General features: G+C 35.7%; 1 protein-coding gene and 1 non-coding gene across 13 annotated transcripts; one reads left to right on the plus strand and one right to left on the minus strand.

Moving 5' to 3' along the window:
* Nucleotides 1-162: 162 nt before the first annotated feature.
* Nucleotides 163-10,653, minus strand: LOC145608850 (transmembrane emp24 domain-containing protein p24delta3-like). 12 transcript variants are annotated; one of them, XR_014105914.1, is made up of 10 exons: nucleotides 10,260-10,653; nucleotides 9,326-9,666; nucleotides 9,034-9,230; nucleotides 8,127-8,181; nucleotides 7,871-7,974; nucleotides 7,676-7,727; nucleotides 7,473-7,546; nucleotides 2,936-3,016; nucleotides 2,636-2,682; nucleotides 163-789 (listed from the first exon to the last, which is right to left on the minus strand). XR_014105914.1 is itself a non-coding variant. In XM_081664447.1 (6 exons), exons 2-5 carry the CDS (start codon nucleotides 9,521-9,523, stop codon nucleotides 7,683-7,685), a joined length of 399 nt encoding a protein of 132 aa, XP_081520573.1. In that variant the 5' UTR covers nucleotides 9,524-9,666; nucleotides 10,260-10,651; the 3' UTR covers nucleotides 7,472-7,546; nucleotides 7,676-7,682. The 12 variants fall into 12 exon arrangements, 3 of the variants coding, with proteins under 3 accessions (XP_081520573.1, XP_081520572.1, XP_081520571.1); XR_014105913.1 differs by having other exon boundaries at nucleotides 8,113-8,181; XR_014105916.1 differs by having other exon boundaries at nucleotides 9,179-9,230; nucleotides 10,260-10,652.
* LOC145609827 (small nucleolar RNA R71) lies at nucleotides 7,010-7,114 on the plus strand. The gene has a single exon (XR_014106111.1). It is a non-coding gene; the product is annotated as a small nucleolar RNA R71 (small nucleolar RNA).
* Nucleotides 10,654-12,194: the final 1,541 nt, after the last annotated feature.

Below are 12,194 nucleotides of genomic sequence, written 5' to 3' on the forward strand. Positions count from 1 at the left end.
TTGTTATTGTTATTATTATTATTATTATTATTATTATTATTATTATAACATGTCCCACCTATTTTAGAGACTTAGTTCCTATTACATTCGAATTCGACCCGAGTTACACACCTGACTTATAGTAAATCAGTAAGTCACCCAATAAGAGTTATATTTTCATGATTGTCACAAATTAAATCAATGTTTTTTTTCATGTTCAATTTTTTAATCAGTAACATAATTAGTAATTGATTTGTATATATATAGAGTAAAAAAATATATCAAAAGTGAATAAATGTAGAGTAGGCAAGTGAAATACAATTCCTGATTTCCTGAGCATTTGAATCTGATTAGGAACTCAAAGACGGTGGTTATTGGGGAAGTGGTGGTGCAATAAGAGCCAATCCACCATTGACGCACTCAATTCAGCCGATCCTCTGCAATTCTCTTCTCTTCTCTTCTCTCATTTATAAATTAAGATTATACGTATTTCTATCTCTCTTCATTTTCATCACCAAAAATGAGCAGAAGAAGCTTATTCGCTCGGACTCGCAATCTCACTTCCCTCTTCCTGAACAACCATTCATTTCTCCGGCACTATCGTCATTCTGCGCCACCACTCCACTCCACCGCCACAACCTCAATCACTAATCACTTTCAAAATCCATGCCTTCCAATCGGAACTACAATGGCGCAATTGCAGCAGCAGAAGCTCCTTCATCATCATCATCATCTCAATCTTGATCTTGATTTGGCTCCCAATTCTCCTCCTCCTCCTATGTAAGTTGTGACTGATTTCAGTTCCATTATCTAGTACATCAATAAGATTAGAAGCATACGACAAGCAGTAAATTATTTAAATCCCAATTTTCTATAAACTAGGGTGTACTAGAAAATTATTTAAATTATAGAAAATTGGGATTTAAATAATTTAAATTATAGAAAATTGGGATGATCCAATAAGTACCCTAATCCCAGTCGTTCGATAATTAAAAGAAATAACAAAACAAATTCTATGGCTAGCGAGGTTGCAATGAACTTGATTGGAAAAGAAGTTTCGCCTTACCATTTGATTTAAATTCATAGTATTGAGGAAAATCCGACCCCAGGTAGCATTCCAATTGATAAAACTTTCAAAATTCTTAGAAGCCGTAAATGAATGAGAGTAGTGCTGCTCTACTCCAAATGAACAAACATTTTTACTCCTAACCATAAATTTTATTTTTATCACTTGTGCAGAGAGACTACAAAATTCAATTTGGTGCAAACATATATCAAGACATTCAAGCTACTAAATGGACAGAAATTCAGTCCTGACAGGCATTCCGTATTCACAATCCACAACTTTATTGGGAAGCCGCCAATTAAGAGGAAGCAAGAAGTCAAATTCGAGGTTTTAAAATCTCGGACTTATTATTATAAATCTCTAGCTTATCTTAACCCACATAGATTTATTGCCTATAAACTTGCAAGTATTGATAAATTTACCTTACATTCTACAGCCAGATAAGATGCCAACAGACTTCTATCACGAGCTCAAGAAGAACTGGCAATATCTGGGAGCAGAATCATCGGACAGCGAAAAGTTTATCAGAAAAAGATTCAACAAATATGCAAATAAGCAAACAAGATTTGAAGATCAGGAGGAATATTTCAGAAGTGCATTGAAGCTTAGGAGAGTATTCGATCTGGATATTGTGATCCCTAAAATAGGTTAGAATTTTTGTTGACCAACTCTTATGCCTACTTAACCTTAACCTCCCAATGGTTACCATACTTACCAATAACTTTTTGGTCATGGTTTTTCTCACTCCTTTTATCATGCCACACTTCACTAATCCCTCCTAAAAATGTAAGCTAAAGGGTAAAAAATAAATAAAAACACTCAACTTTTGGTACACATTACACATGGCATATTGGCATGATGCTAAAATGCCAAGTAATGCCCTCTTTTTTGGGAAAAAGTAAGAAAGATAATCAATAGAAAACCCTCCTCACGAAGAGAATTCATAATGTATCAGCAGAATAAATAGTAAACACACTGGCTAGAGTTGTTCTAAACATCAATACTCAAACTACAAATTTATACTAATAACCTACATTACAATCCTATCTGTTGCACGATTTGCCTTTTAGTAGATGTGCTGGATACTCCGATCCAATCGAGTGAGAAGAGTATGAATGTCTTCAATAATATGTTCGATATACCAAGATATTGCCCAAATATCCTCTGAGTTGATGACTAATTGATTATCACCTATTTGCCTAGTCTATGATGATATAGAACGTCTTGCTAAGTCTTTTCATGTTCTTCATATTTCTCATGTTCGTAGCGCAGGAAACACGGTTTCATTTTCACATTAAAACATGTCACTGATAGAGAATATACGTAGAATATTTTCATATTAGAATTAGGATATTGAACAATGAAAATCATTTCAATTGAGGATTTTCATATCCTTAAACCCCAATATACTAGTCAATTTGTCATACGGTAACACGTGTAATAACACTTACTTTCATGTGTTGTCTACCTATATAGTACGGAGTAATACATATATTTATGTTAATGGTAGGTTAATTTTGTCGAAAATGCACTAACTACATGAAAATTGACATTTTAATAAGCAAAAAAATTAAGGTAAATGAGACAGACCTGTGATGTGGACTTGAGCAACTTGGCTGCTAGGAAATACAAAGAATCTGCAAGAAAGCAATATAAACCATGATGATTAACATTTTGCGGTTGTGAAGTTTCCCATCTATCTAAATACAATTAATAATATTAGGAAGGATAACGAAAGTGATTAATAATATAATCATGTATTATATATAGTACATTATAAACTACATGAATATTATTGGACGGATAATGGGATTATGAATGTGATTAATAACAATAATGAATCATATATTATATGATAATAAATAAATTAAAAGGGGTGACAAAGCATGCCTGTGATAAAGCCTTTATGAGCCCTTATAATTCCACTATCCCTGGATGTACTGTGTTGATTGTTACTCTTGCATTTCTTTCCTGCATTTTTAACGACAAAAGGATAAAATTTAAATTAGAAAAATAGTCAATTTTAGAACACCTATGCTGTTATAATCATAGCTTCTCTTTTGTTTTTTAATGGTACCTTTTGTTTGTAATTTAATCAAGTCTCATTTATCTTTTAATTCTGATTTGGAATATTTTATATCTCTAAAATTGTAGTTTGACATGGTTTTTTATGCAGCGAGTGCCACATCGATCGAAAGATGCAACAAGTTTGGAGTTGATTGGGAGATAGTTGATACTCGACAATTTGAGAACGAACTTCGACAGGCACTAGGCTCGTCTTTTCGTCTTAGTGTGGAGGAACAAGAAGGAATTTCATATTTACTTGAAGTTGAAATCAAGGTTGATGCTGAGCTCAACAAGATTCCCCCAAATGAAAAAAATTGTACTACATTTGGCATTGCAGACACTTTTCTAGTTTAGAGAGTTTCGTTGTAGATTTTGATTGTTGGAAGAAACCTTTGACTCATTTTGATATTCCTATATATATTTTACACTTCACATAAAGCCTCTTTAGCTTTAATTACTCACAACCATTTAGGTAGGATTAGCAACTTTAAACTGTTTTACTAAATTCTAATCAATCATGTCTTTCCATGAAAACCTGCACAAAATTCAGCCATGTTTCATACATGGCATTATGGCAACACAAACCAAATCAAAACTAAGTATTAAGTTCAACACAGAAGGCAATTGTTCAACACAGAAGGCAATTGCATATTTTCACTTACTATCTCTTTGGTTTTAGCTTGAACATTTATAACATCAAGAATTTTACCATTTCTTAAGGTGACAAAGTTACATTGTTCAAGAATCCTAGAATTAATAGCATAAGATATTAGCTAATTGATCCTAGAATTAATAGCATTAACTACTTGTCCTATTTGAACTTCCATATTTTTGGTTGAATTAGCTAATTGATCAAACTCTATTTTCCAAGTTTACCAATTTTACGAATCTTTCAAAAGTGGCATTAGCAAGTTTTTCAATAGCCAATTCCGATCAAGGTCCCTCTTGTTGCGGTTGTCTTTGCGGGTCATTTTGTGAGGGTCATTTTGTGATCAATTATAATTAGAAACAAACTGAGCTTATTAAAAACATTAGGACAATCACTACTTGCATGTGCACCTTTAATAACTTCACATAAAGCCAATTACTTCAACATTAGGACAATCACAATTATTAGCTCGATATTCCTATATATATTTCCACTTCACATAAAGCCTCTTTAGCAGGCAGATCCTCGATTCCGGAAGGCAGCTGCCTTCTCCCACCGCCCCAGCCCCTAATCTTTGCGCTTGTGTTGGCGCCGGCTTTGGCGCTTCCCCCTCCCCCTAACCCCTAAACCACCACCACAAAAACCACCTTACCAAAACACCGAAACACTTTAAATAACCCAGCCCCACCGATAAAAACCCCAAATCGGCCCTCCCCCAACCTCGAAACCCTAGCGCCGAGGGTTCCAAGGGTGAGGGAGGGTCGATTAGGGTTTTTTTGTGGTGGGGCTAGGTTATTTTAAGGGTTTCGGGGTTTAATTTCGGTGGAGGCTTGGTGATTTAGGGGAGGAGGAGGGAAGCGCACGCCGGCCGGAGCCAACGCCGGCGTGTCAGAGGGAGGTTTTGGGTGCCGGCGCCAGCGCCAGCGTGTCGGAGGAAGGTTTTGGGAGCCGGAGCCGGCGCCGGCGTGTTAATGGGAGGTTTTGGGAGCCGGCGTCGGCGTGACATGGTTTTTTTATCTTTTAATTCTGATTTGGAATATTTTACATCTCTAAAATTGTAGTTTGACATGGTTTTTTATGCAGCGAGTGCCACATCGATCGAAAGATGCAACAAGTTTGGAGTTGATTGGGAGATAGTTAATACTCGACAATTCGAGAACGAACTTCGACAGGCACTAGGGTCGTCTTTTCGTCTTAGTGTGCAGAAACAAGAAGGAATTTCATATTTACATGAGGTTGAAATCAACGTTGATGCTGAGCTCAACAAGATTCCCCCAAATGAAAAAAACTGTACTACATTTGGCATTGCAGAGACTTTTCTAGTTTAGAGAGTTTAGTTGTAGATTTTGATTGTTGGAAGAAACCTTTGACTCATTTTGATATTCCTATATATATTTTACACTTCACATAAAGCCTCTTTAGCTTTAATTACTCACAACCATTTAGGTAGGATTAGCAACTTTAAACTGTTTTACTAAATTCTAATCAATCATGTCTTTCCGTGAAAACCTGCACAAAATTCAGCCATGTTTCATACATGGCATTATGGCAACACAAACCAAATCAAAACTAAGTATTAAGTCCAACACAGAAGGCAATTGCATATTTTCACTTACTATCTCTTTGGTTTTAGCTTGAACATTTATATGATCAAGAATTTTACCATTTCTTAAGGTGACAAAGTTACATTGTTCAAGAATCCTAGAATTAATAGCATAAGATATTAGCTAATTGATCCTAGAATTAATAGCATTATCTACTTGTCCTATTTGAACTTCCATATTTTTGGTTGAATTAGCTAATTGATCAAACTCTATTTTCCAAGTTTACCAATTTTACGAATCTTTCAAAAGTGGCATTAGCAAGTTTTTCAATAGCCAATTCCGATCAAGGTCCCTCTTGTTGCGGTTGTCTTTGCGGGAAACCTCCCCAAGGGGATTTTATGGTCTAATATTATTAGCTTGGTTTCCTTCCATGAAAAGTTAGGATGATTCTTCCGGCACAGATTATAAGTATTAGAGTAAGGGTCATTTTGTGATCCATTATAATTAGAAACAAACTGAGCTTGTTAAAAACATTAGGACAATCACTACTTGCATGTGCACCTTTAATAACTTCACATAAAGCCAATTACTTCAACATTAGGACAATCACAATTATTAGCTCGATATTCCTATATATATTTCCACATCACATAAAGCCTCTTTAGCAGGCAGATCCCGGATTCGAGCAGGCAGCTGCCTTCTCCCACCGCCCCAGCCCCTAATCGTTGCGCTTGTGTTGGCGCCGGCTTTGGCGCTTCCCCCTCCCCCTAACCCCTAAACCACCACCGCAAAACCACCTTACCAATACACCGAAACACTTTAAATAACCCAGCCCCACAGATAAAAACCCCCAATCGGCCCTCCCCCAACCTCGAAACCCTAGCGCCGAGGGTTCCAAGGGTGAGGGAGGGTCAATTAGGGTTTTTTTGTGGTGGGGCTAGGTTATTATAAGGGTTTCGGGGTTTAATTTCGATGGAGGCTTGGTGATTTAGGGGAAGAGGAGGGAAGCGCACGCCGACCGAAGCCAATGCCGGCGTGTCGGAAGGAGGTTTTGGGAGCCGGCGCCGGCGTGTCGGAGGGAGGTTATGGGAGCCGGCGCCGGCGTGTCGGAGGGAGGTTTTGGGAGCCGGCGCCGGCGTGTCGGAGGGAGGTTTTAAGAGCCGGCGCCGGCGTGTCGGAGGGAGGTTTTGGGAGCCGGAGCCGGCGCCGGCGTGTCGGAGGGAGGTTTTGGGAGCCGGCGCCGGCGTGTTAGTGGGAGGTTTTGGGAGCCGGCGCCCGCGTGACAAAGGTTGGCAGCGGTGGTTTGGGGCTTCGGAAGCAGTCGACGGGGGTGATAGGGAGGTGGTCGTGGGTGGGCTGTTTATTTTTTAAAAAAAATTATTAAAAATTTTCAACCAATCATGTGGTGCCACGTGTCCTCGTCACCTGATTGGAACTGTTTACAGCGAATAACCCCCAAATTCCGGATTATTAAAAAATTAATCCAAAATTGGGATTATTTTGAGCGAACCGGCAAAAGTTGGGATTATTTTTATCAATTTTACCTAATTAGTAAAAGCAACTTCTTTTAATAACTTATTAGCCTCTTCAGTACATAGTAGTGTTACTCATTGAAGCACCACCTGCAACATCTATAGTACTTCTAATAGAATGATTTAAGCCATTATAAAAAGTTTGTACAAGTAGCCAATTGGGGATACCTTGGTGGCTTGGTGAGGACATTGATGTTGCAAATCTTTAAACCTTTCCCAAGACTCATATAATGACTCTAAATCATTTTGAGTGAAATTAGTAATATCATTAGATTCATTACGCAATTTAGTCGTTTTAGCAAGTTGGAAAAATTTATTCAGAAAAGCTTGAGATAAAGAAGTCCAAGTAGTGAAAGGATCAAACTATTAAGAAGATAAGTAACTAATCTATTCCATCTTCTGCCCCCAAAAAAGAAAAAACATTTCATCACTTCACACTTACAACTTGACAAGAATAGTGCTGCTTACAGTGCCAAGACTCGTCCTAACGAAGGCCAACACCACGCAAATTAGAAGCAGAAAACTAAAAAAAAAAACTAAGAGCAGAGTACTAGTCGATTTAGTTAAACCATGGAAGACAAACTTTCATAAACCAGCTAGCACAAAATACAGACAAAGAATGGCAAGTTACTAACCCTTTCATTAGAAATACCTCATAACAAGCTCTGATTAAATTTCAATCGATGAAATAAGAGAATAAAAGGATTCCCTGCAAAACCAAAGAAAAAAAAAATGTGACAGGAGAAGAAGGACGAGGAAGCTAAATTGCTATAAGGCATGATTCAAAAATTTAAATGCCAAAATACCCTTTAAGAACAGAAAGAAATAGCTTATAAACCTCAAATTTAGACATAAGCTTGTGCCTCTGCATCCTTTATTTTAATCGATCCCTGCAAGCATAAAAATGACTTGGTAACTCTCATACCTAATGAACAAGTTTTAATTTCCTAAAACCAGAACAGTAGGGGAAAAAAAAAATCACAGCCAAAAAAAAAAACAAAACAAAAACAAAAAAACAAAAAAAACAAAAAACCTTATGACAGTAGAAAGAATCACTTCCAATTTGCCCAATTATGCTAACATCTATGCGGCATGCAATGCCTCCATGACTTCTTTGGTTCCAGTTGTTCACCAAGTCTGCAATACCACTTTCATGATAAGTACAGCTTCAACTTCTTTTATACCATATATGATAGACTATATCATGATAAAGAAACAAGTTATGGGCTATGTGAAAAGAACATACAGAAATAGAGGCAAAAAACAGGATCCAACCTTTAGAGATGTACCTTGCACTATTCTATAAACATATTCAGACCCAACAATTGCTTCTTGCAAATAAAACTGTACAATTTCATGAAAACCCAAACACAAAGAACCAAAGCAATAAACCGTTAAAATTCTAGAGTTAAGGAACACTAGAAATAAAAACTTTAAAAAAGCTTCCTATAAAATTAATTCTTGTATCACTCCACACAAACTCTAAAAAAGGTTATATGACAGTCGATCATTAAACAATTTCAATCGTTTCATGAGTAATCTTCGACTGGCTCACTAAATACCATCATCAAAACAGTTCAAAATTCCAAAGACATCTTTATGAATTGAAAATTAATTTTATCAATATCATCCTCAAGTAAAATCACAAGTAAAATTCAATTACATTTCAAAGACATTCTTTTGTCTTGTTTATCAAATACATAGACCATGAGCTTTCCTTCCTCAATTCAACCTCATGAATTCAAATTCCAAAACATACCCGCCAAAAATTTATTATAACCCATGTATGAAAACATCAATATGTATGTAATCAACAACCAAATTTCCCAGAATCACCGAAAAATATTACAAAGTAGGGTTATGAAATTAAGAGGGAAATCATGAAAAGATGAGAAAATTAACTTGCAAGGGATATTAAGCTCTGTGGGTTTAATATGAAAACAACCCCCAATACATACAAACTTTCACTAAAATCTCAATAAAACACACACCAAATCAGAACAAATATCAAACATAGAACCAGAATTCAAGAAAAACCAATTCATAGAAACTTAACCTGGTCCCACAATAACTTCAACATTCATAAAAGGAAAAAAAAATTCAAAAACACCAAGAAAGTTTCAACTTCTTGTGAAAAAAAAACCACTTTACAAAAGTTAATATCCACAAATTTGCTAAAACTTCGAGTAGCACAACCTTTTGACGATTTCCGACTAAAATAAAAGTTAAATGGCCCACATCCTAACTGACAATATCTTCCTTCATTCATATCTCTAATTAACTCTCCAAATGTCAAATTTGCTCTATTTATACACCAACTTTAGTCAGAAACCAAACTGACCATGAGTCACATTCTCTTTGTGGTATAGATTGTTGCCGTAAGGAGAGGCCACCTGTTAATCGCAATTTACATCCCAAAGTAAAAAAACCATAGAATTGAAATTAAAATTCAACAACATCAAAGAGGAATAAAAAGAAAGAAAGAGACCTTAGCAGAAACAGTGGGAGACGCGTGACCTTGTTCATCGATAATAACATAATCAGCAACAACAACAACATTATTCAGGATCTCCTCAGAAACGCACTTAGTACCTGTACTTGGTAGATTCAGCCATATTCCCTCCGTAAATCGAATAATCATCAGCAGCAGCATCATCAACCTCGTGAATATTACGCACCTACCCATCTCTCTCTCTTATCTCTGTAATCTGACTACTGAAATACTGATTCACTACTTTCTGAAAATTGATTGAAACCCTTCTCTGCTCTCTCCCGGACGAAGGAAATTATACGGATTCCCACGCTCCCTGAACATATCTGTTCATAAATCTATACACCAACTTGAGAAAGTTTCAACCTCATGAAATCAATTTCAGAAATCCAAAGTGCAACGGAAAGGGAAAGAGAAAAAGGAGTAGAAAATGACTTATACCAAATCAAAAACATCACAACCAACCCACCCGCAAATCTATTCTTAAAAATTCAGAAAAAATGAAATCTTGAAAGAGAACCATACCAAATCAGATCAAATATCAAGTGATATAGAGCAAAACCCACAATAAAAATCAAAACTTTAACATAACTACTACAAAATAAATTAACACACTTGCTGACAATTTCAACTACAGTAATAAAAATACTTCCCTGAATCAAAAGTCTTATGCAAACTCTTGAAATTAATAGTTAAAGAATCGGAGAATTAAACTCTTTTGAAACAATTCCTTATTTTGACAAACAGGAGAATTCAATAATGAAATGAATTTTGCAATCCCAATTGAAAGGAACGATTTCTTTTGTTTTGAAAGATGAAAGGAACGATCTTGGATAACACTTGAATCCAAAAATTAAACCTTTGAAGAAAATAAAGCAAAACCATATGCCATCACCCTGAAAAATAAAGATAGATTGAAATTCCAAATTACCTGTTTGGGGAAACAAGATCCACAATTTTTAAGTCATCCTTGTTTCCACAATTAACGGAATTCCTTCGACTTGGCTCCTTGTTTCGTTGGAGAAGAAGCTAAACCAATTGACGACACCAAAAACGAGATGAACCACAGATGAACTTGAAGAACAAACTAGCTACTTCATTTTACCAAAAATTAAGCAAACAAGGAAGATCTGGACTCGCCGGCGATGGCTATGAGGGGGACGCCGATCGCCGGCGATGGCTAGGAGAGGGGCGCCGATCGCCGGCGAGCAGGGGTTGAGAACCGGTGGGAGGATAAGGTTGGGGTTTTGTAGAGAGAAGCTCTGTTGTTTCTTTTTTTTTTTTTTTTTTTGAAAGAGAAGCTTTGTTGTTTCAATGAAACATAAAGATTTTCGTAAAAAAATTAAAATAAAAAAAGAAACATAACAGAGTGTCAGAGACCACATGTGATGGTTTAAGTCTTAAACTGTTCTAAAGCAGTGCTTTTTCTTTTTACTTTAAGGGCTTGTGGATTAATGTAATAATTACTTTGGTACCACCAAATCTAAGTTGAGTTGAGTAGGTTAATTAGATTACTTTTCTGACGGAGTTTAACCTAAAAATCCAAAAGCCCAACCAACAGTGAACAGGCTAAAGCTGCGGATCGAATCAAAGAGCCAGTGTCCAAAGCTAAATCAAGCCCAAACTTTCAAGTGTTAAAATCCTACTCCCTCCGCTCTTTTTTATAGTTCCCATTTGCAATTTTGACACTATTCATGATGTAAAAAAATCTTCTAAATTATTCTTAATATATAAGACATAACATAATCTTGTTGGTATAATAATGAAATCTAAAAGGTAACAAAAGCAGATATTTGCATCGAAATATTACCAGTGAAAAATAGACTTTTATTCACAAGTAATTCAACCTCATATCAAAGAAACATAATTATGTCAACTTTCTACACATTACTCCCTAAATTTCAAAAACTCCTAAAGTTGAAAGCTAATTCTACCACTACACCAATTCACAACCCTAATTACTCGATCATAGGTTTTCCTTCCCATACTAGCATCACAGTCGCAGTAATATATACAAATTTTCTCCATTGAAGGTCTTAATTAGCGAAGCAGAAGCTAACATTCACCTCAACAATATTTGAATGATTCCAAACTACAAAAGCTACCATCAGGCTCAGTGAGTTGTTTAATGAAAATCCAGTGATTTTGAGATATGTTACGGTAAGGGCTTGTTTAGTTCACCTTGTTTTTGCTTATCTGAACTTATCTAATCCGGTCAAATCATATCGGATCTGATTTGGTCTCAGATCAGATCTGGTTTGGTCTGGTCTGAATGTCAAATTTTACTAAACTTTGACCTTAAATATACGATAATCTATAAGAAACAAATATATGGAGTGAGGTCTTGTTAGTTTCGTAATAATGTGTATTAATATGTGATTTTTCGTTTTTTTTTTCATTACGAAATTAAATATATTTGGGGTTAAAAATTGCACATGAAACAATGATCTGATTTGAACTTATTTTTTCTAATCTGATCTAAACTTATTTTTTTCTGATCTAAAATTATTTTTTCTTGAATAGGTGAAAATAAGTTGAACTAATCAAGGCCTAACTCTGTAATGGTTAGAAATTAAAATGAGCAGTTTGACAGTGTTTTAAAATTAGTTTTTGGGGTTTTATTTTTTTTTTAGCAAGGTACATAATGTATCTTTTAAGTTTTAATACTCCCTCCGTCCCCTTTTGTTTTTTTATGTTTATCTTTTAAGTTTTAATACTCCATCCGGCCCCTTTTGTTTTTTTATGTTTTATTTTGGGTGTTCCTTTTTATTCTTTATATTTAGGAATTTTCCTGTTTAAGTCATTGATTTTGGATAAAATTACCCTTATTTTACAATTTAAATACTCAATTGCCCTTCACTTTTCA

Source organism: Chenopodium album, chromosome 23, assembly GCF_948465745.1.
Source record: "Chenopodium album chromosome 23, dcCheAlbu1.1, whole genome shotgun sequence".
NCBI lineage: Eukaryota > Viridiplantae > Streptophyta > Magnoliopsida > Caryophyllales > Amaranthaceae > Chenopodium > Chenopodium album.

Coding starts and splice junctions, on each gene's coding strand:
- LOC145608850 (XM_081664447.1), bottom strand. CDS start 9,523: ATGGGTAGGTGCGTAATATTCACGAGGTTGATGATGCTGCTGCTGATG. Junction 9,231..9,325: donor CTCCCACTGTTTCTGCTAAG/GTCTCTTTCTTT, acceptor TGCGATTAACAG/GTGGCCTCTCCTTACGGCAA. Junction 7,728..7,870: donor ATTCTTTCTACTGTCATAAG/GTTTTTTGTTTT, acceptor TTATGCTTGCAG/GGATCGATTAAAATAAAGGA.